Source organism: Rhinatrema bivittatum, chromosome 16 (genome assembly GCF_901001135.1).
Source record: "Rhinatrema bivittatum chromosome 16, aRhiBiv1.1, whole genome shotgun sequence".
Lineage (NCBI taxonomy): Eukaryota > Metazoa > Chordata > Amphibia > Gymnophiona > Rhinatrematidae > Rhinatrema > Rhinatrema bivittatum.
Window position 1 is genome coordinate 37,530,241 of NC_042630.1, and position 24,237 is coordinate 37,554,477.

Below are 24,237 nucleotides of genomic sequence, written 5' to 3' on the forward strand. Positions count from 1 at the left end.
CTGCTGAGGATCCACTGCTAGAAGGTGCAAAGGTCTCACAGAGCATTGTGGACCCTCAAACCCACTGAACAGAGGTGATGGAAAGTCACATGAAGAGGAAGAGGGATAACCCCGTGTTGTCTACCAAAGAAGATCCAGGAGAATTCTGATTCAAAAGCTGAGCAGCATTGGACTCAGACATCACTGAGCAGTTAGCAATGGGCAACCCAAAGGCTTGTTTAGTTTTTTAGCCACGTGAGGACTCCTTGAGCCCTGGTCTTACCCACTACATGCATCGCCACGTTTCCATCTCCTCGGTCCAGGCTGTTACTCACAAAGCAGTTGTAATTGCCTTCGTCGGAGACACTGATGTTGCTGAGAACCAGGCTGGCATTGCCCTCAGGTAGCCCCGAGGCATTGAACCATGTCCTAGCCTGGAACTGGGAGCCCTGGTGCTCCAGCTCCTCCTTTCCCTTGCTGTACAGGTAGACGTTTGTCTGCCCCAGGAAGTTCCACTGGACAATCAAGTCATCAGTTGCCTCGGCAAAGAAGTGGCAAGGCAAAGTGATTTTGTCTCCAGCGTGGGCCACCAGTGGGCTATCTCCAGTGTCCACCTTAAACAGCTGCCCTGCTCAAGAAAAAAAAACACAAGAAGATGGGGGGGGGCCGGGGGGGGGTCAGTGTCAATTTGATTGCAATGAGAAACTGGGAGACTTTGCTCATTGGAAAGGAACCTCAGAGGAGGATAGGAAGAGCAGAAGATGTGGAGGGGGCATAGCACATGGTTTAACCCAATGATTTTCCTTATTCTTTACAATTTTCAGTAACTTTCAAGGCTCCCTGACAACTTCCTAGATGGGAAATAAAGGTTGAAAGGAGGAGGAGGAGGAGGAGGAGATGGTAGTAGGGGACAGTGAGGCAAGATCACGCCAACATTTTATCCTGGTGTTAAGGGGGGGTTACACCTCCCTCTGGCGTAAGGGGACCCTCTTCCTTCTGAACCAGGACTGACCCAATGCCTCAGCACGGTGTTAAGAAGTCACTCTTCCCTCTGAGCCTGTGCTGACCCACTGCCCCTAGCATGGTGTTAGGGGATATATTCTCCTCTGACTCAATGTTCCAGCACGGTGTAGGGGGACAATCTTCCCTTTGACCCAATACTGACTCCAATTTATTTATTTATTTTTAAATTCTTTTATATACCGAAGTATAGCTGAAAAGCCTTCACCCCGGTTTACATTGTAACAAATTCATACAAGAAACAAAGTTTTAACTTGTAACTAAGTACATAAAGATATGATTATAACAACTCAGCATAGGCAGAGTATAACATGTAAACAGTATACAAATTACACCTAAATTCAGGAGATATTTATTACTGAAGTATTAGCGTTCAAGATGAGGATTGAGGTTATTCGAAACAGTCTGTGAATGATTGTCTAAACAACCAAGTTTTTAATTCTTTTTTGAAAGTTTTGGAATCTCTGATAGAACTTAGGTAGTTTGGCATAGAATTCCATTCTATGGGGCCTGCTATCGAGAAGGCTCTATTTCTAGTAGCAGATAGTTTCGCAGATGACAGGGGGGGAATGATTAGTTGTAATTTTTCAGTAGACCTTGAAGAATGGGGTGATTTGTGAATTGCGATCATTATCTAGAGATGTCCCAATATGGTGTTTGGTGACACTATACTGCTAGTGATGCCAGATTTAGACAGTTAAAGAAAGGAAGTGGATCCAGTTAACCTCACATTCAGAGATACAAGCAATAATAAAGCGAGGTGCAAACAAGTTTAAAAAAAAACAAAAAACGAACTACACAAGCTGGAAGAGAGAATGAATGTTACATTTACTGCCGAGGCCCTGAATGTCTCCTTGAACCACCGCGCAGCAGGATGCCGTGGCAATACTACCCTCTCTTCCTAGGCGTGCCAGCCTTAGGGTCATGCGCGCCTTAAAGGCCCCAAGACAGGAAACTTAATGGCCAGTACCACATGACGACATCACGCAGCTGGGTATTAAAACCCAGCCGTGGCTCCAGCAAGTTACCTTCGCAACAGGTCTCCTACCTTAATTGGTTGTGCTGCAGTGGTCCTGTTCCAGCCTACCCTCATCCATCCTTCCAGCCTTGCCTCATCCAGTCTTGCCTTATCTTGTTCAGTCTCACCTTGCCCAGTACCTGCCCTATCTCTGTTGCCTCACCCTGTCAACCTGCCTTATCAGTGTCTCGCCTTGTCTCCTCCTGCTTTCATCCTTTGTGTCTTGTCCATCTTGGCTTGATTCCCTGGTTCTGACCTCAGCTTCAGATCTTGACTACTCCTTTTCTCGCCACCTCGATCTAACCTTGCCTCGTACTCTGACTTCACCCTGCCTGCCTTGACTTTTGGCCGGACTCTGGACTCTCTCTTGGATTACCCCTGGGATCCACCTAAATCCTGCTGCAGGTTGAACCCAAGGGCTCAGCCTGTAGGGAACGGGGGTTGGTTCAGGCGAAGTTCCAGCTTGTTTCAGTCCAGGTGTTCGCCAGCTGTCGGCGGAGGCCTAGTAGGTTTGCATACTAGGCTGCATCAACCTTGCCACAGCACAAGGGCTCACAACCCTTACAGAATGTATCTTTTATTCAGAATTCAATAATCACGGTCAGCGAAAGACAGTCCCCCAACACGATTGTGTTTCGCAAGCAGGATACTGTAATTAAAATACAGAAAGAAATAAAGATCTTCAGATACAAGCCCAGCAAGGGATTTAATAACCATAATACCAGCCGCCCAGGAAAAGGTCAAACAAATACCCGAAAAGAAAAGAAAGAAGTTTAACAAATAGCTGACTGCTGATAATTACAGTAGAATATCGGAAATGCTAAAGAAAGTTGAAAAGGTCGCCAAAATAGGTCACATGAGTATGTAGAGCCAATAGCAGCTGGTCACATGAGTAGATAGAGCCAATAGCAACAGGGGGAAGGGCTAACAGGTAAGTGAGAAGGAAGGAGGGCAGGAAGGAAGGCAGAGAAACCAATGTATCAGTATAATACAGTCCCATAAATGAGCAGTGACGGTTCACCCAATAAAAAGAAATCGCACGGAGATCATGTGATGTGGAGAACCTGGGAGGAGGTTGCTCTGCGGGCTTCTGGTGCCATCCCTTCCTTTGCCTGAATATCTACTACATCCTCGCTCCCCGAAACTATTATTAAGTTAGAGGGGTGAGAAAGCTTTATGAACACAGACAGGTATGTGTTGAAATCTCCTTCTGGCATGCCAGTTAAGTCTGACAAAAAGGAAGGACAGGCCTATTGAGAGCAAAATGGTGTTGACAATGGGCAGCTCTTCGCAAGCTGTTATTGATGAGGCGGCAGTGAAGGCCTATTAAGACAGCCATTACGGAAGCGATTAAAGATAAAACTAGAGGAGATTTCAGTGCAAATTTCAGGAATAAAAGATTCCATCAGCGAATGTGGACCATGGTTGGAAGCACTGGAAAGACGAGTCTTGATGGCGCAAGGCGAGTCGCTGGCGCTTGCGAGTAAAGCACGAAAGCTGGAGAATCGGGCAGAAACGCGTAAAGGTAAAATAGATGAATTAGAAAATAGAAGGAGCCGCAATAACTTGCATTTCCTGGGTTTTCCGGAGGAGCTGGAAAAACACCAAGCCCTGCCACAATTCCAACGGCTCCCAGAAGTCCTAGGTCTGTCAGACCTAAAAGAGGCTTTGGCTATTGAACGGGGGCCACAGACTGCGACAGAGAAAAGCTGGCGAGCACAGGCTCGCGCGTTGGAACCGGGACCACAGGCAGGTGATTTGGCGCGCCTCAAGAAAGCAAGCTGCATGGAAGTAGCCCAATAAGGCTCTTTTGGGATTTTTACGTGCAGGTGGCTTCCAAAGAGGAGGCGTTCGGGCCCGTTTGTGCGCGGCTGGTGGCGAAACGGGTACGCCTCGCGCTACAATTTTCTGCCAAACTTCATGTCTGGAAAGATGGATCCGAGTCGGCGCAGAAATTTGTGGATTCGTTGCCTGCAAGCTGGAAGTCTTTGCTGGAGCGACACCAGATCCTCAGGGTAACCGGCTGTTCCAAATGAAATCGAGAGCAAGGTCATAAAGTTGGGAAGTTCTCTCTCTGTTCCATGAATCCCGCATTTCATTTCTGGTGTGCAACGCTTGGAAGTTGTAGATAAAGGATAAAACAAAAAAAACAAACCCCAAAAATCCAGTTGGCTGTCCAAGAGGAGGCCATACTATTGTTAACTCTTATAGATTATACTCGAAATGAAGGCAGCTTCCTTGGTTTGTTTTCCCTTTTTTTTGGCTCTGGTTGATTGCAGTGAGGTCGGAGATGTAGATGCATCGGTCTCACCAGAGGAGGCTGACCTTTTGTTACAGGACGTTTCGTTAGTTCGGAATAATCAGTACAGAAGCTCTGCTTTTGGTTTTGTGGAAAGCTTTGGGACGGCCGGGGTGTTTTCAGAGTCCATTTTATATTTGGGCTTTTTGGGGGATTATGTTAATGCTTAGACATGGGGGGAGGGGTGCACCGGGTCGCACTTAGTGTGACTCTAGCTCTTAGATACAGAGCATGGGGCAAATTTGGAAGCAGAAGGGGAGCTAATCGCTAAGCAGATTTCCTTGGTCTGTGTCGGGAGGAATAATTATTTGAAAGAGTATCTCTACGGAGGGTTAGATAAAATGGGCACGAACGTGGGGCAAGGCCGGTGCCCTCCCACGTGGATTTGGAGATTTGAGTTTCTGATTTTGCAAAGGAGCCAGGACAATGGGTGAGGTTTCTAGACTTCTGCCTTGGAATGTAAATAGGATCAGGCTCCCCAGGAAAAAAAAAAGACAAAAAAGGTGGTGCAATTGCTCAACAGGAACAAAGCTTCAATACAAGAAAGGCACCTTTCTGAAACCGAAAGTAAAGAACTGGTTTGGGAACGGGGAGCTCATGTGATTTCTCTGCAGCTAAAGGCAGGGAAGCGGGGGGCCATTCTTATTAATAAGTCTACAAATTTGCTGTTTGAAAAGATAAACTTCAAGACCCGGAGGGCAGGCTCTTAATCAATGGGAACGTGATCACTGCTGGTAATCTTTATGCGCCTAATGAATATGTTCGGGATTTTGTCTGTCCACATTCTAAATTTACTGGTGATCCCTGTACCAAAGTTTTTTATTTTTGGCCGGGGATTTTAATTGCGTTCAGGGTCGTTTGCCTGCTGGGAGAACTCCCAGCAGGCAAAGCCTGGGGAATAGAAAGGGGAAGGGAGTATCCCTCTTGTGCCAAAAGCTCCAAGTTTCAGATATTTGGAGGGTCCTTAATCCGGGGGTAGAGGATTTCGCTCGTCTCGAAGGCCCGCGCCTCCCTGGTCCCAAAATCGATTCTATTCCAGTCTCCCAAGAAGCTTTTCCTAATGGGTACTTTCGGTGGAAACCAGTTCCCCCGCAGTATCAGACCTTGCTTCCATCTGGGTGGATTTTAAACTAATCTTGAGGGGAAGAGGGGAGAAAGTATTTGGAAATTCCCGAGTTCTTTACAGAAGGATATTGATTTTCCATCCTTAAGAACATAAGAATATAAGAAGATAAGAACATGCCATACTGGGTCAGACCAAGGGTCCATCAAGCCCAGCATCCTGTTTCCAACAGTGGCCAATCCAGGCCATAAGAACCTGGCAATACCCAAAAACTAAGTCTATTCCATGTAACCATTGCTAATGGCAGTGGCTGTTCTCTAAGTGAACTTAATAGCAGGAAATGGACTTCCTTGAGAATAAATGCAAGGAATTTGTTCTACATAGTAAACCGCATAGGGAGACGCCACACTTGCTCTGGGGAAGTAGGAAAGATGTTTTAAGGGGAGAAATAATATCTTAGTAAGACTGGAAGGAATATCCGTATGAACAAGAATATTCCAGAATTAGGAAATAGATTCAAACAGGCTGATACAGTAAGGAGCGGTAGGGAGAGCTGCGTTAGTGCCCGGCGCACCCGCGGTTGCCGCACGCACAGTCTGGTTCACCTACCGCTCGATACTGTATGTAAATAGCTTGCAAATGCAAGCTGCGTCTAAGAAGCGTCCGTGAAGCGTTAGGCCCGCGCAACCCATTTTACTGTATAGAGCGCTATACAGCGCCTATACAGTATCCTGGGTGCGCTGGCCTAACGCTTCACGGACATGCCGGTATCTCATTTCAAATGACATTTCAAATGACAGGTACCAGGAAGTGGACGGTTCTCCTACGCTCGGGATTGCCAGTCCTCTCTCCCCTCCTCCCGAAGCAAGGCGCGAAAAGCAGCCTTGCTTCGGGAGGAGGGGAGAGAGGACTGGCAGTGTAAAGCAACGAAGCGACTTACTTTTTTTGCAGCCCTCGTCCGGAGACGGACATCGGCGACGAGGGACCGCGGCTCCCCTGCCTCCAGCTGCCTGCGAAGATGGATGCCTGCACGGGTGAAAGCGGTTTTTGCAATTGGCCGCTCAAGACGTGACGTCACATGCCGTGATGCCAAACGTCGTGACGTCACATCTTGAGCGGCCCAATTGCCGCCCGTGCGATGCGTCCATCTTCGTGGGCAGCTGGAGGCAGGGGAGCCGCGGTCCCTCCTCGCCGATGTCCGTCTCCGGAGGGGGGCTGCAAAAAAAGTAAGTCGCTTCGTTGCTTTTCACTGCCAGTCCTCTCTCCCCTCCTCCTGAAGCAAGGCTGCTTTTCGCGCCTTGCTTCGGGAGGAGGGGAGAGAGGACTGGCAATCCCGAGCGTAGGATTGCCCGTCCTCTCTCCCCTCTCTCTCTTGCTACTTTTTTTTTTTCTCTTTTTTTTTTTTTTCTCTTCGCTTTTTCGCTTTTTTCCGCTTTCGTTGCTTCGGGAGGAGGGGAGAGGACTGGGGCTGTCCCGGAGACCAGCACCCATGGACGCGGCCAGGGCTGGGGGAAAGTTACCACCTACCCTTACCCCTGCCTCTAACGCAGGGGTAAGGGTAGGCGGTAAATTAGCAGGTTAAACGCGGGGCAAAACGGCAGGGTAAAAAAGCGATAGTCGGGGCGCGCGTTACTGTATGGGAGGGAATAGCTAATTCGCTCGTTTACATCTGATATACATGCCGCGGGCGGAAGGGGTTACCCGGTGATTTAAGAACGCGGTAAGAGTAGGTTAAAGGAGATAGTGGATCGCGGGTTGGACTAACGCGGCCAAAAAGTGGGTAGAAAGCGGGTTAGGAGCAGGGTAACCGCGGCCGCACTTTACTGGATTGACCTGTAAGAGAGCATCCGAAAACGGATGGGGAGGGGTCGGACAGGGGAAGGGGCAAAGGATGGGCACAGAGGAGCGCAGCAGCCTCTTCCATAAACATTCAAAAGCTTGGCGATCTCACGGATAGATGGCGAAAGGGAGGAGGCAGCGGTCAAACAGTTTCACGTATAAGAACAGGACACGTTAAGGTCCATATCTTAAAAAACGCAGAGGGGACAGAAGAGGAAACGAAGCCGAGTCAGTACAAAGGGGACCAGGCAGGGTCTGGATTACGATTGCGGGGAAAAAAGTCCGGTGCTGTTCGCGCCGCAGCAAGAGGGTCATCGTAGCGGCGGCAGGATGACCGCAGCGGTCGGCCCTTTGTTACATTCCCTTCCGTTCGGACACGCGTTTGGCCTGTTCGTGGTTATTAAGTCCCTCGCTTGGTCTGGTATCTGAAAATCTTTATTTCTTTTTCTATTTCAAAATTACGGCATCCTGGCCCCTCCCGCAGTGCAGCTCGCATGCAAAACGCGATCGTCTTCTGGGGGAGAGACGTTCGCTGAAAGAAATGCGTTGTACAAATGGATCGCTGACCCCGATTATCAATTTCTGAAGAAAAGAGACGTAGTCACGCACCCTGCCAGCTTGTGCAGTTCAACCTGTCCACACCTCTGCCTGACTCTGCTATCGCTTGCGGATTTAGACATTAAACAGAGGTGCTTTGTAGCCTGTGGACATTAGGGACCAAAGGGGATTTTTTTTCTGTTTTTCTTTTTAGAGCAGAAGGAAAATCCTGGTGTCTTAAGCTAATTTCTAACACAGGGTTGTGCAATCTGGCACCTGCCGACTTCCTCCCTGGGAGAGGAGTTTCTGTAATTCTAGAAGTCTAAATCCACACTTGAATCTGCTGAATAATTTCCTGTGAAAAGCATTCACAATGGACTAAACTCTTCCCTGTACTCAGGGCTTATCTAAGCCTGGGGAGTTTGTTCACTCCCTGCGCATTCTGCCATAAAACGGCCTGGACTTTGTATCTGGGATCGGACGCAGAAGGGCCCTGCTGCCGTTCCCTGCGGGACTCTGGCTGGTGGAAACATCCGTGCAAGGGAGCAGGAAATGAACTTCTGCAAAAAGGCCACACAGAGGGATGTGGTGGGCTCTGCGCCGGCAGAGTTGAAATTACTAGGGCAACTGCTGCTACCTAGCACTTCTATAGAGCTACTAGCATTATACGGATGGCACGGGTCCCTGCTCCATGGAGCTCACGGTCCAGCCAAGGATTCAGAAAAGTTTACTTCTTACAATAAACCAGGTTGCCAGAATAGGGACAAACACCTGGTTGGAGTCTGTTTGGTACCAGAGCACGTGCAGTGCCGCCAACAACCCAGGCTGAAGCACTGCTGTTCTAATCGTATACCAGTTATTACCTCCGAAATCTGTTTTTGCATTGTTGTTTGGGGTGATAACTTGAAAATGCAGGACAAGAAGCTACGGAGGAAGGGAGAAGAAGAACAGAGGAAGGGAAAAGAAGAACAGAGGAAGGGGAACATCCTGGACCAGTCAAGGACCAACACTCGCACGGAGGCAACCAGGACAGGGAGAAAGGAGACAGAGAGAAGGAGACCAAGAAAAAGTGGATCAAAGGCTTCAGGGAGGCCATGACAGCAGGGCAGCAAGACCTGAGCCCAGAAAGGGTCCAGGAGGGCCATCTGTGGGGTAATCAGCAGGCTCTAACCGAGCACAGACACGGACACACACACCCCTCTGGGGGCTCTATTGCTGAATTTAGCTTTCTGGCAGGGGCAGCAAGGAGCAGAAGAAACTTGAGACATCCCCTGACCACTCAAACAAATCTCACCTGCAAGATATGAAGGACAAAATAACAACAATGCACCTGAATGGATGAGAAGTGCAAGCAGGTAACCAAGGCTCCCAGCAACGTGCCACAGGCCTGGCATTGCGGCCCCATCTTAGATCCAGGACGGCATTCTCCCCGCAGACCTACAACACAGCAAGAAGAAACCATGAACGGGAAAATCATCCCCACCACTTTCTCCTAGGAGACAGGAATCTTATCTTCTCCCACAGGAAGAAGTACAGAAACCAAATGGTTTGTAATTAGTAGAGAATAAAGAGTTAACTCTAGGACTGGAGGGCTCAGGGGATGGGAGCAGGGATACAGAGCCTGTCACCTCTAGGACTGGAGGGCTCAGGGGATGGGAGCAGGGATACAGAGCCTGTCACCTCTAGGACTGGAGGGCTCAGGGGATGGACGCAGGGATACAGAGCCTGTCACCTCTAGGGCTGGAGGGCTCAGGGGATGGACGCAGGGATACAGAGCCTGTCACCTCTAGGGCTGGAGGGCACAGGGATACAGAGCCTGTCACCTCTAGGGCTGGAGGGCACAGGGATACAGAGCCTGTCACCTCTAGGCCTGGAGGGCTCAGGGGATGGGAGAAGGGATACAGAGCCTGTCACCTCTAGGCCTGGAGGGCTCAGGGGATGGGAGAAGGGATACAGAGCCTGTCACCTCTAGGCCTGGAGGGCTCAGGGGATGGGAGAAGGGATACAGAGCCTGTCACCTCTAGGCCTGGAGGGCTCAGGGGATGGGCGCAGGGATACAGAGCCTGTCACCTCTAGGCCTGGAGGGCTCAGGGGATGGGAGCAGGGATACAGAGCCTGTCACCTCTAGGCCTGGAGGGCTCGGGGGATGGGTGCAGGGATACAGAGCCTGTCACCTCTAGGACTGGAGGGATCAGGGGATGGGAGCAGGGATACAGAGCCTGTCACCTCTAGGACTGGAAGGCTCAGGGGATGGGCGCAGGGATACAGAGCAGGGACTGTAATAACACTCCAGTTTGTGGACCATGACTATAAAGGTCAATCCTGGCTTTTTGATGCCCCATCCTAATGTGCTGCATTATCTGCAGTGTTAGCATTAAACTGAAAGAACCAGGACTACAAATCCTACAATGCACTGGGAGCAAGCTAAAGGTCTCCTTCTAGCCCAGGGGTAGGCAGTTCCGGTCCTTGAGTGCCAAAAGCTGTGCACACTGAATGTTCCCGAGATGCACCTGTGAATATCCTGAAAACCTGACCAGTGCTTGGCACGCAAGGACCAGAGTCCTAGGGACAGAAGAGACTTGGCCTTTCACCTTTGTGCCTCACAAAAGGGCGAGGTCAGCTGATGAATCCACGTCCCCGAGGGCAGCCTGAGCCGCCCCTGGTTTCATACCTTGCACCAGTACCTGAATTGTAAGTGGGCCTGGACGCGGGATTTGGAAAAGGCGAGTAACTAAATCCTGACCTGAAGTTGGCCCGAGAGAGAGAGGGAGATTGTTTTCCTTAAAGCTAGAAAGCCTACCAGGAAGAAGAGATTAATTAAATCCGAGGCCGGGAACATTTCCTACATGAGGCAAAATCCCTGGAAGGGTAGGAACGTTTGCCCCGGCGAGGAGGGAACTGAGGGATCGCCGGTTGATTGTAACTCAGAAGGTCAATGAGTGCACCCGAGAGTCACAATACAGAAAGAGAAGGGACATCCAGCCTGAGCGGGACCCTGCGAGACCCCCTTGTAATGCTCGCAGTGGGGTCCGTGACCCAGTTATGAAGGATTTCTCTAGTAACATGAACAGGGTTAATTTGCTGCTACTAATAGGGGGGGGGGGGGAGGGGTTGTAAAAGAAATTCTGTCTGAAGGAGGTGTTTGCAAGGCACTTACCCCCATACAGGCTGATACAGTAAAGCGCGCCCAGCTGTGCGCACCGCCTAACACGCCCGGCCACAACCCCTTATATCATAAGGGTTTTAGGGCGCCCAAACCCCCTCCCGGAAACCAATAGCGCTCATCGCATGCAAATGCACCTTGATGAGGCTATTAGGTGCTCACCCCAAATACAAAAAAAAAAACAAACCCCGTGAGCCCGACCCTCACATTTGCACGCTCAGAAATTAACACCAGCCCAGAGCAGGCGTTAAGTTTCTGAGCGGCCCGGCAAAGTGTCCAGAAAAGCAGAAAATACTCCTGTTCTGTACACCCGCCGGCTTAATATCGTGGCGATACTAAGTCGGGGGAACCAAAAGGTTAATTTAAAAAAAAAAAAAAAAGTGCGGCGGTGAGGTTAGGAAAAGGAATGCTCAGTTAACGAGCGTCCGTTTTCCTATCCCGCTGACAGCCGCCTCCTTCCGGGTGCCTGAGGCGGCTCTAGGGGTGCGCAATTGTCCCTGGCACCTCCTTTTAGCGCGACCCCCCTCATTTAAATATCGTATCACGCGCCCGGGGGGAGGTGGCTGTCAGCGGGTTAGGACGGTGGGTGCTGGACACCGAGCGCCCGTTTTCCGCGTGACTTTGCCGTCTTGGCCTGTTACTGCTGCAGTAACATTCACCACCAAGCCCCTGGGCCTGCCGGAGCTACAGGATGAGAGCGCATGTGCTCTCCGGGTCGCTCGGGGCAGGCTGATCCAGGCCTGCTTTTACTCCCCAAGACAGGCACTACATTGCCACAGATCAGGATTGAATTCATGTATTTAAAGATTCTTATAGTTTGCTTCTGGTGTGTTCCTTAGACCCTTTATCACATTTTGCCCCGTTTCTAGGGGGGGGGGGGGGTGCGAATTTTGGTCCTGAAGTCTCACCCCTAAGCCCATGCACCGATCCGGCAGCCTGCCTTCCTGCTCTCAGAGGCGTGGCCTGCAGGACTAGGGCAATATTCCAGGCGAGGCGTGACCAAGGAGTCGCGGGGAGACCTTAGAAGAGCTGCACGCTTACGTGCAGGGAGCAGGTTCTGCAGGGGTTAATCTGCTTCGAAGTCAATAAATCAGAACAGAATGAAAAACCTCCAGACGGTCAGCTGGGGCTTACAGTTTCCTGGTTCCTGGGAACCCTGGCTCACGCCCTCCCTTGCCTTTTTCACGGTAAAGCGAAGGACCTCTGTACCTGCACATCGACTCCCAGACCCAGACGGATCGATGCCAAGATCCGCCTGTCCTCGCTTCGCCAGCCTCCACCAGGCAGACAGAGTGCCCATGGAGAGGACTGGTGAAGCACTAAAAGCCCTACCAGTCTCTCTTCTGAGCTCTGGTGTCTCAGTTCAGGCTCCTGAAGGAGTTCTCGGGATCTCTTTTACCCAATGGACAAAAACGGACAGCCCAGAGCCGGATTTCAGAAGATGGTGTCGATAAGCAATGGGGGAGCGAGGGTGCCAATCCGCATCAGCAGCTACCAGAAAAAAAAAAAAAAAAAACAAAATTCAGAGCAGGATCCGGGAGGCCTGCTGCGCAGATGGGCCCAGCAGGACCCCGCTGTTCTCTTGCATGGCTTTCCGCGCAAGGGATAGGAGCACCACTGGGCCTGTCTGAGTGTGAGGGTTTCTGGATCACACCTGACCCCGTGCTGAATCCTTTTCGAGTACCCGCTGAGGCAGGGTGGCGCCCCGGGCGGGCGGGAGCAGGCCTGCATAGAGGCAATGCTCCAGCGCCTATGAAGATTTGGCACCAGAGGCAGCTGCCTAGGCCGCCTGTGCCCATTGCATGAACTCGCAGGGCTCTGCCAAAGCAACTCTGTTGGTTCAATCTCAGGCAGCAGAGAAGAGCCCTCTGTTTCTTGCTTCAGCCCTTCCCCTCCTAGGTGGAGTGCAGCTGAGCCTGGAGCAAAGAGAGCACAAAGCACGGCAAAGCAGAGCCACTTTACCCTCTAATCCTGTCCCACTCTTTCTGTCACTCGGGGATGAGAAACTGAGCCTATAGCAGTGTTTCTCAACCTTTTCAAACCCAAGGCACATACATCTATAGTACCAAAGAGAGTTGTGTGTGGCACGCCAGCCTCCACCAGGCAGACAGAGTGCCCATGGAGAGGACTGGTGAAGCACTGAAAGCCTTACCGGTCTCTCTTCTGAGACCACCCATGAACCCGTCAGGATGGGCCCAGCTCCCTCTACGTAACAAATGCAGGAGAAGGGAGACGTCAGTGGCTCCCAGAGCTCCCAGCAGAGGGCGACTCACATCCAGTCCTCAGTGCATGCTCGCCCCCATCTCACCAAGCCTGGGGATTGGACAGAGGCCGGGAGGATGCAAACGGAGGGAGCTCAGGAGGAGGAACATAAGGAGGTGCTGTGTGGAGAGGGCAGGCTAAATAAAGCGGGGCCCGGTTATCCAGGCCCTGCAGGCTGCCAGTTAATTACCGCACTCCGACTCCAGGACTCGTGCTGTGGCTCGGAAGAAAAGGCAAGCATGATCACACGTATTCTCAGAAAGAGCTACCGCTGGTGTCTCTCGCTGCTGAGAGCTGCAGAGAGCAGAGCCCAAGGTGATGGTCTGGATCTGAGCATCAGGCAGTGGAGACTTTTCCATAGCACACCCGTGGGGACACAGTAACATTAACACAGTAATGATGCAGAAAAGGACCACATGCTCCATCCAGTCCGCCCAGCAAGCTTCTTATGGTGGTATCTGCCCCACCGTGCAGGTTCCCCCGATGTTTCTCTTAAGGGTACCAACTGTCGTTCCATGCAGTTATCCCCAAGCCTTACGATAACTCATAAAAAATTACTGCTGGCAACATTTTTACTGGGTGAGGAGCCTTCTTGAAAATTCAGGCAGTGCTGCTTGATGTGCTTTGCTTACGGGCTTGGCCCTAGAAGCCGTCCTGTGGTTTTTCCCTTATGTCTGCGTATCAGTACCCCAGAACGTAAATGTCAGGGCCCATGATGGTTGTTGTCAGAATCCAATCCCCTTTTCCTCCTGCCATCAAAACAGAGAGCAATGTTGCAGTTGCGTTAAAAGCATCAAGCATGTTTGTTAGGCTTTTTACAATATGCATAGCTAAGGGCAGTAATCCCTATGCACATTGTTAAGGGTTAGTAACTGCCACCGAGCAGCTTATTTCCATGCACTCTGTTCTTCATTTCCGACCTTCAGCCTTTAGGGATCCACAGGGTTTATCCCAGGCTCCTTTGAATTCTTTCACTGTTTTTGTGCCTCCATCTCTCCGTGAAGAAATATTTCCTAATGTTGGTTCTGAGTCTTCTCCCTTGGAGTTTCATTTCTTAACCCCTAGCTCTAGTGTTTCCTTTCCAAATAAAAAGGTTCAAAGTTTGTGCATCATTGATTCCTTTCAGGAATCTGAAGGTCTGTATCCTATCTCCCCTGCACCTCCTCTCCTCCAGGCTTTACATATTCAGATCCTTCAGCCTCTCCTCATGAAGTCTTCCGATAACAGACCCCACACCATTTTGGTTGCCCTTCTGTTGACCACCTCCATCCTGTCTCTGTCTCCTTTGAGATACGGGCTCCAGTACTGAAAGCAGTACTCCAGGTAAGGCCTCACCAAGGACCTGCACAAGGGGATTATCTCCTTTTTCTTACTGGTTATTCCTCTCTCTATGCAGCCCAGCATTCTTCTGGCTTTAGCTATGGCCTTGTCACATTGCTAGAAACTATCACCCTGGAATAATTTAGCTCTAAAAAGGAAAGCAGATCAAAATCTTTTCAGATATGGTGCATCTCGCGGTGTCAAGACAACCTAGTTTTTGTTCAATAACTACTTGGTTAAGAGCCACGCTCTAAATGCTTTTCGGCCATTTCAGATCCAATCGTGAGTAAACAAATGTGGGATATACCCTCCACTTTAGATAAGAGGGTTTTTTTTTTAAGATGATAGACATATGAATGTATAGAAGAGATGCACAAATGGACAGTAGCAAGGGTTGAAGCCTTGATGAATGTCCCTGTTTAGCTAAGGAGCCACCTTCGGAAGTTGCAGAGCATCAACCAGCTTCGTACAACTCTGAAATCAGGATTCTCCCATTGCAGACAACTAAAGCTGTAAGACACAGCCTCTTGAATGAAAGGCCCCACACAGTAGGGTTGTGTTCCAAAACAACACATGCTTTTAGTGAAGACAAAATATTGTCCCCCAGGCCTCCGACCCATCTCCCCTTCTCGAAGCCCTCTCCACCTTGCCAGTAGATCTTTCAAAAACTATCACTGGAGATTTCAACCTTCACCTAAATTCCTCCCATCCCCATCCATCCGCATCGTCTTTTCCGGTTGCTATGGAAGGCCTTGGTTGGAAACAACTGATTACCTCTCCCACCCACAAATTAGGCCGTTCCCTCGACCTAGTGTTCTGCAACCCCTGCTTTATCTCTCTCCCACCGACCCTACTCTTTAAACAACCTGTACCCTAGTCAGAGCATTCACTCATTCGCATCTCGATTAACACCAAAGATGCCATCACTTCTTTCATTTCCACTAAGGAAAAAAAGATCCTATCTGAAAAGGAAAAAATTCACTTCAGAAACCTTTGCCGAAGCCTTTCTACCAAATATGCCCAAAACGACCTGTTCCAGTATTAATAGTGCTGTATCCTCGTGGAACTCTGCAAGTGACACCACTCTCAGTGCCATAGCCCCCTTTATCCCTTACACTGCCAAATCTAAGCCTTCTGTTCCCTGGTTCTCCGCATCTCTACGCGCATTGAAATCTACCCTTAGACGTCACGACTGCCACTGGCGCAAACTTCACACTACCTCCTCCAAAAACTCCGTTTTCTGCTGTCTACATAAATATAAAAGAGAAACAGAATTGCTAAAAAAATCTTTTTACTCTTAGAAAGTAATGGCAGCAAACAGGAACCCATCCACCCTCTTCAATATTGTAAAAAGCCTAACAAATATTCCTCAGTCCTCTGTCTGGGACATTGGACAATGCAATCGCATTGTCATCCATTTTCAAGACAAGATCCTTAGCATTATCAACGGCCTCCCACAAATCATTTATCATAAACCAGCTCTTCCACCTCCGGTTTACTCCTGGTCGGTATTCTCTCATGTAGATTCGTCATCAATTACTCATATTCTACATAAAACCAAAATCTCTAGCTCACCATTCAACCCCTGCCCTGGTCACCTATTAAAAGCCCTAGGTGAACTTGCCAGCCCGTTCCTATCCCAACTCGTAAACCAATCTCCAGATTCTGGCATCTTTCCTGACCTGCTTAAACAGATTTCCATTCGCCCTATTCCAAAGAAAAAAAAAATGAGAATATAAGCAATCTCTCCAACCTACGTCCTATTTCATCTCTTACCTCACTAGCAAAATTACTAGAATCAGTAGTCCTACATCAACTCACAAGTTACCTATCCAAAAATGCCATACTGCACCCAAACCAACATGGATTTTGTAAAGGCCATAGCACAGAAACACTACTCGTCTTCATTCAACACCCTAATAAGAGGCTTTGATGCCAATACCGATTACATTCTTGTCCTTCTTCATATCTCAGCCACCTTTGATACTTTGGACCACCAAATTCTCCTCCATCCGCTCAAATCTATTGGTATAGTAGACACTGTTTTGAAATGGTTCCATTCCTACTTATCGAATCGCTCTTATCAGATTAATAGTCGGTCCCTACTCATCTGACTGGGTCTTCCCCCTTCTCAGGTGTCCCACAAGACTCATCACTATCTGCCATTCTGTTTAACATTTACCTAATACCTCTATGTCACCTTCTCAACATTCAATTCAAAATTTATACTGATGACATTCATTTTTTTGTGCCGTATTCATGCTCATGGTCTTCTACTCTTGCTACAGTCTGCTTTTACATCAAAACTATTAACTCTTGGCTATCCCATAATCACCTGAAATTAAACAGAAATTCACCCTCTCTCTTCTATTCCCAACTCTGCCTGTAGCCCCCCTACGCATCTGAATATAGACAATGTCTCTATCCCCATTGTATCTAAAGCACGAAATCTTGGAGTAATCATTGATTCAAGCCTCTCCATGTCTGCTCATATTTCCGACACTGTCAAGAATTCTCTCTTTAAACTTTAGATGTTAAAACATCTCCACCCTCTTCTTTTTGCTGACGACTTTCGAACTGTCTTACAATCTCTCATTTTCTCTGGTCTAGACTACTGCAATACCCTTTATCTCGGTCTTCATGATAACACTCTTTGTCCATCTGTTACAACTTATTCAAAACACCGCTTCCCGCCTGCTGACTGGTATCTCTCGTAAGGAACATATTGCCCGATTATTTGCTCACCACACTGGCTTCAGTTCACTACAGAATCCAATTCAAAGTCCTGTCCATTTTACAGAATCTAATATAGAATGACTCGACAACTTGGCTTTGTTCTTTTCTTCGTATCTACAAACCAAGCAGACAATTACGGTCCCTACACAAAAACCTCCTGGAAATTGCATCAGTACGCTTAGCACGGCTAGAAATTACCAGAAGACGCGCTCTCTCAGTAGCCAGCCCCACACTCTCGAAACTCTATCCCAGATCACCTGAGACAAATAACTGCACACAAGGAATTTAAATGCAACCTAAAGACCTATTTAATCTCATTGGCTTTCAGATCCCTCTCTGTTTCAGGGCATGTCACTTTTTACATAACTCCGTCTATTTATCTAGCTCCAAACCTTTCCCCTGCCCCCTCTTTCAGAAATTTCTTTATACTTTATACTATGTTTTTATGTGTATTCGGTAAAAGCGGTATATAAACCTTTTAAAATAAATAAATACATAAAATACATACAAAAGACAGGTGAGAAGATCAACAATCCATAAATATAAAAGGACAGTGTCTCATGCTGCGTGAGTAAATTAGTAGACAGACCAGGATCTCCTCTAGTTCTTCATAATACCCTCCCTCTTTTTGAACCCACGACTGAACTAGAAGCTCCTCCCAATTAGCAAGATACGTTCTCAAATGGGTTTTGCTGGTGAACACTATGGCAAGGATAAGCATTCTATCCCAAGACCTGGGAATATTCACCCTCCTAGGCAGAGAACTCCTTCCAACTGATGGTGAGAGCAAAGGCAAACGCCCCTTCCCCTCTCGGACGGTGGAAAGGCACCTCACTTGCTGCATCTCCTTAGCTCCCGCTAGTGCTTTATGTGGTCACCTTTATAGGATGTGGACACAGATCCGCCCTGTAGGGGATGGACCCCAACAATCACCCAAAAAGAACTTACGCACCCAGGGAGCCTCCCGATGCTGGACGTTTCCACGTTCTATAGAAATGGTGAAGCCTTGTGGGCTTTACAACGAATGAGCGCATGGGATGATGGGAGGCGGAAGACCTGACCAAACATGGAACCGAGATATGCGCTGGTGGCTAGGACTGGAGGGCAGGAGAGAGGATAAAAGAGGAGAGAGTGGAAAGCCAAGAGCACTCTGGGGCGACAACATTACATAATGGTTAAGATCTGGAGACACCGGCAAAACCAAGAGGAAAGCTCAGCACCGACAGAACTGGTGCCCCGATGACACCAGAGGATGAGGAAGGTGCATTGAGGTCTGTGGGGACGAAGGCACTGCGTTGTAGAATGTGGGCTACAAAAAATCTTAAAATAAATGTTTCTTATTCAATGGATTGCTAATCAGTTATTCAAGTGCCAGCAAAGATTCCTATAAAGCGGGCTGAGAAGCAATGAGACCCCCCCCATTATCCACCCACTGCTGAAGGACAGGGAAAATACAGCGGGCACGGAGCGTCTGTACCCATTAAGTACGCACAATGAAATACTGAGCTCAAGCTACTTCTTGTGTTGTAAAACAAACTTTCCACAGGAAAGCAGCAAAGGAGAGAATAAATATTGCATAACCATTTCTAGACAATTAGAAACTTGTCTAGTGCTACAGTTAATCCAGGTTTCACTGGCACTCTTTGTCCGTAGAGCACGAAGGCGCTGCGTCACAGGCAAGAGCAGGGTTGGGTACATCAGTGGTTCCCAATCCCAACTCTCTCCCCTCCCCCTTCCTTGTTCCTCATGAGTTGGATTCAGGTGCTTACACGCAAATGGGGGGGTATGTCTACTGGTGAGGCCAGGATAGGCCAAGCTAGTTCTGATTTTCCCTCCAGTGCATGCTGGGATATGTGGCTCCTGCCTTTCATAGGGGACTTCAGGTCCATGCATGCAATGGGGCAAAACCAGGACTGGGTCAGTGTATCAGTAGGACATGAAGCCACCCATTCACCTCACTTCCCCCTATTAAAAGGAACTGCATTACAACAGCTGTTCGGTTCAATAAGTGCCTCCATTTTTGAAGTATCACTTTTAGCTAACATTGAATTTCCATGTGCAAGGTCCTCCTGGAGCCCAGCGCTGGGGTTTTGGAAGCTCTGCCGACTCGGCCACTCCCGCCATGCAGGAATAGTCTCCCGCCTCCTCCTTGGAGAACAGGAGATGGAGGGATGGGATGCACCTGCGGGGCCAGGGCAGAAACTAGAGTGGGCCGGGACAGTGCCAGACGCCCTGAAGCTCTGGGCTCAGGGTCATCATCGCTCAGCTTTGCCAAGGAGGTTCCTCCCGGAGCTGGGGCCCCAAGCAATAGGCCCGACTGCTCAATGTACGTGAGCAGCTGGGAACCCATCGCCACAGACCAGAACCACCGATCCCTGGCTCAAGGCAGGCACGCTTTTGTCCTGCTTTCAGCTTCCCTTTCACTCACTGCACAGTTTCACAGGCGCTTTGGGCCTGTTCCTGCTTCCAAATTGTGCCGTCAGCCAAACGCGAAGTGTGCCCGAGGACCTGATACAGGTTCTTGGCTCTGCCAGGGCCTGCAACATCTACTTTGCTCACCCAAGGCAAACAACTTAAAAGGTATTTACCTTGGGATTAGATGCAAAAGTACATTGACACTACAGCGAGGGAAATCTGCCGTGCAATTAAGGAAGAGTCGTTATAGTGCCTGCATTTGGACAATGTCAGAACAGTTAAAAACATTCAAGCCCTAGTTACTTTTGCCAGAAAAATATAATCCAGCACAGTTAATCCCAGGAAAAAAAAAAATATATATATAGCCTACTAATTACCCTGGGCAGAAAACATTTTACCTCCCATACTGACTGTCAGAAACCTGTAACTGATTAATCGCTAGCCACAAATATAATAAGTCTGTCCCATTAAAAAAAGATCTCCGCAGTGCCTTCTTTGCCTGTTTTATTTCTGGCTACAGATCAATACAATCCTGCCTACCAGAAAAAGACCAGGGGAGGAGTTAATGGGGCTTAGGGACGTGTTTAAGGATTCAATAACACTAAATCATTTTTTTCTATTCTGCCTTTTGTGGCACGTCAAAATGGACTGCATTCGGAGCGACCCCAGGGGAAGTTAAAACGCAGATCTCATGCCATGCTAGGTCCTACTGACTGTACCGGCTGCCTCCAGCTCCTGGCTTTACTCCTCCCCTCATTTTTGGACTGCACTGATGGGAAGAGATTCTGTGTCTTTATCTTCCATTGCCTCAGGCACTCGCTTAAGACTGTAAGCTCTTCAGGGAAGGGACTTCGTGGACGGCGGCTCTATAGGAATGATAAAAGTGTTGCTATCGTGAGGGCCTGACTCAGGTCTGTCGCGCTGTGACAGAGGCACGTCGCCTCCAGAGTAACACAAAGCTTTCTTTACACCATTCATTCGGCCAGGAAGGTTCAGCTTTCGTGGCAAAGGCAGCAGGCCTGAAGCCACACCTGGGGGGGGAAAGAAATGCATTTGAGGCAAAGAGTCTGCACTTTGCACAGTGTTGAAACGGCAGCATCTTTTGCCCAGGGGTTTAATTCGTTAATTTATTTTTTTAAAAATGTATATTCTGCTTCTCTTAGAGCACTTACGAGGAAGCGGATTACAATAAACCCTAAACATTAAAATGGAGACGTAATACATACCCAAGACTAACAAAACCGACCGGCCACGAACCCGAGCAGCTTCAGGAAGAGAGAGAAAATCCTGCAGGAAAACAAAAGGGGCTGAATGTAAGAACTGGGCAAGAAAAGTCCCACCTGGAATGGTTTATTTGATTTGGGGTTTTTTTGCATAAGTATTTTGCTGGCAGGGTTATTTTCTGTGGCAATTTCTTTTTCCGTTCCAGAAGCTGCAAGTTATGAAATAAGAAGTATTCTGTGATAAAATGGTCCACACCGGGACCTGCTCCTGTCCCCGGGGCAGTACAGCTTGCAGCAGATCTGGGGAAGAGAACGGCCTCCCTCAGACCACAGAAAGCCCGAGCAGTAGCCAGGGCCATTTTAACCACATTCGTGGATGCCCCCCCTTAATTTTATTGACCACCACCTTCCTCTCCTTCCCAACCCCACCAGCCTCGCTCCCCCACCTGCTGTTAAGGGCCTTGTGCATGGCTGGTATAAAGGTATTAGGAACCCTATGTGAAATGTCAGCTTTAGTGCCCCCCTCTCCTGCATAGACCCCTCTCTGAGATTTTGATAATTGAACCCATCATTATGACCTCACCACCACCCCTCTCAGAGCAATCCTGTAAAAAAAACACATCTACCTTTGAATATTAAACTTTTGTTTCGTAAATATATGCTAGGAAAGTTCAGGCAGTTTTTTGTGTTTGCATTTGGCCGAATTTCATTTCGGGGGCCTTTTCATGTTTTATTTTCGGTTATTCGTTTCAACAAATAGTACATGCATTTGCTATTTGTCAAAATGAATAAACATTTTTGGGTTTTTTGGAAGCATGATGCATTCATTTTGAGTAAAGTGAATCAAACGAAAATGGGCTATTTCGGTTTGGATTCCCCATTCGTTTTAAAATATATGCATATGCCTAATAAATACATAATATAAATATAATTCAGAAATCATGTCATTGCCTGAATGTGTCAACTTTGATTTTTGGAAGTAGAATACAAGACAAATAGAATCAAGTAATGCATGTTTGCATACAAAAAATGTGCACACAGCCACATGTCAGAATGTGTGAACAAAACAGCACTTTCCTTATGCAAATCACATATTAATGATGACATTAGCAGAGACCTACGTAGGCTTAACCCATGTTTTCTTAACACTCAAAATATTTATTTATTTATTTTATTTATTTAAGGTTTTTATATACCGGCAATCATGAAAACATATCTTGCTGGTTTACATGGAACGGGAGTGCATTAAATACATCAATTCGAACTGTGGTGACCGAAGGAGCAGTTACAAATAACAAGGGTAGCAGAACTTGGAGAAGAAGAAAGAGATAGGAAAGAATAAACGGTTAAACGGTATAAATAAATAAATTAAATGCTATGTACAAAAGGCATGATTAGTGGTTGAGAGTTTTGTGGAGTCCTTGGAATGTGTCCTTCACTTGTGTTATTAGATTGTGTCTTGGAAAGCTTGCTTGAATAACCAAGTCTTAAGTCTTTTCCTAAAAGTTAAGAGGCAGGGTTCCAGTCTGAGGTCTGTAGGAATGGAATTCCACAGGGAAGGGCCAGCTGTGGAGGTGGCACGATCTCTTAGGGTAATGTGTCTGGTCATTTTCGCAGGGGGAACTTTGAGGGCGCCTCTGTGAACATCTCTGGTCGGTCTTGTCAAGTTGTATACTTGGAGGGGGATTTGTAGATCGAGGGAGATGTGCTGATGAATAGTTTTGAAGATGATGCATATGGCTTTGTACATGATACGGAAGTGTACGGGTAGCCAATGTAGCTCTTTCAGAATGGGAGATATGTGGTCTCTCTTTCTTGCGCCTGTTAGTAGTCGGGCTGCTGAGTTTTGAACCATCTGTAATGGTTTGGAATAGGAAGAAGGCAGACCTAGCAATAGGGAATTGCAATAGTCTATTTTTGAAAAAATGACTGCTTGAATGATTGATCTGAAGTCTTGAGCATGGAAAAGAGGTCTTATCCTCTTCAGAACCTGGAGTTTATAGAAGCAGTCTTTGGTTGTTTTGTTGATATGTGCCTTGAAGTTTAGCCGGTTGTCAATTATCACTCCTAAGTCTCTAACTTGTGTGGTAGGTAGGTTGGTAGGAAAAGTAGTATTAGTGATATTGTTTTCAGGAGAGATGAGTAGGATTTCAGTCTTGGATGAGTTTAAGATGAGGTGTAAGCTGTTTAGTAATTGTTTGATTTTCTGGTGGCATGATTCCCAGTAGTCAAGAGTTTTAGAGTATGTGTCTTTGATGGGGATGATAATTTGGATATCATCTGCGTAAAGGAAATACTTTAGATTGAGGTCGGTGAGAAGTTGGCAGAGAGAAGTTGGTCAGAGGTGGAGTAATGTTCTTGTGGCCAATGGTTGCCTATGGGGCTGAACCTGGAGTTTGTGGTGCAGGAATCTTGTACATGGGAATGTGCAGGAAGCTGGATTTGTGCACAAACCGTGTTCTCTGTGCATAACATTGTTTGGGGTTTTTTTTAAACTATATACAGACAAGAGAGGACACGGGGGTAGATTTTAAAAGGTGCGTGCGCGTGTCCGTGTGCGCGCGGTTTTTATAATACGCACGTGCCGGTGCGCACATGTTATAAAATCCGTGGGCCATGTGCACATGCGCGATGGCGTTTATAATCCGTGCGGGCGGTGCACATAAGGGGGGAATTTTATCAAATTATGCCTGGCAACGCAATCGGGCCTCCCCCAGTTCCCTCCCAGTCCGCTCCAATTAAGGAGTAGACTGGGAGGGAGCTTCCCTACCCGCCTGCTTAACCTTTCTTCCCTTTCCCCTCTCCACCCTGACCCCTAACCCCTACCTAAGTAAAAGACATTTTTTTATTTTACTTACTGCGCGCGTCGGCCGACTGCCGGCGCCGCTTTCCCGGGATAGCAGCTATTGGCCGCTGTCCCGCCCCTCCCCACCCTCCCCTTTCTCAGGACCCGGCGCTTACGCACGTGGCCGGTTTAAACTTCAGCCGTATGTGTGTAGAAAACATGGCTCATGCTCACATATATCTTACATGCACAGTAAGGGCCAGATTTTAAAAAGCATTTACATGCGTAAATCTGGGTTTTACGCATGTAAATGCACTTTACTCGAGTAAGTGGGCTTTTGAAAATTGCTACAATATATGCCATTGAATCGTCCATAGGATTTATTCGCATAAGTGCACTTTACGTGAGTAAATGGCTTTTGAAAATTGCTACAATAGTAGTTACATTTATGCGCGTAACTCCTTTGAAAATTATCCCCCTAAGCAAGGGGGTCATTTTCAAAAGGAGTTGTGTGTAAACGTAGCATATATCATAGCAATTTTCAAAAGTGCATTTAAGTGTGTAATACCCAGTTTACA

The 24,237-nt window shown here is 47.9% G+C and overlaps 1 protein-coding gene across 4 annotated transcripts in view; it reads right to left on the reverse strand.

The window, feature by feature from the left end:
- Window positions 1-24,237, reverse strand: part of LOC115078331 (CD276 antigen-like) — a 31,691-nt gene that overhangs the window by 4,662 nt on the left and 2,792 nt on the right. The window contains exons 2-4 of one of the 4 annotated variants that reach the window (XM_029581211.1): window positions 20,878-20,938; window positions 9,050-9,192; window positions 263-607 (exon numbers count right to left, since the gene is read on the reverse strand). In XM_029581211.1, the coding sequence (XP_029437071.1) occupies window positions 263-607; window positions 9,050-9,149 (445 nt within the window). In that variant the 5' untranslated portion in view covers window positions 9,150-9,192; window positions 20,878-20,938. The remainder of the gene's footprint in view (window positions 1-262; window positions 608-9,049; window positions 9,193-20,877; window positions 20,939-24,237) is intronic. The other 3 variants (XM_029581213.1, XM_029581212.1, XM_029581214.1) reach the window with 3 other exon arrangements.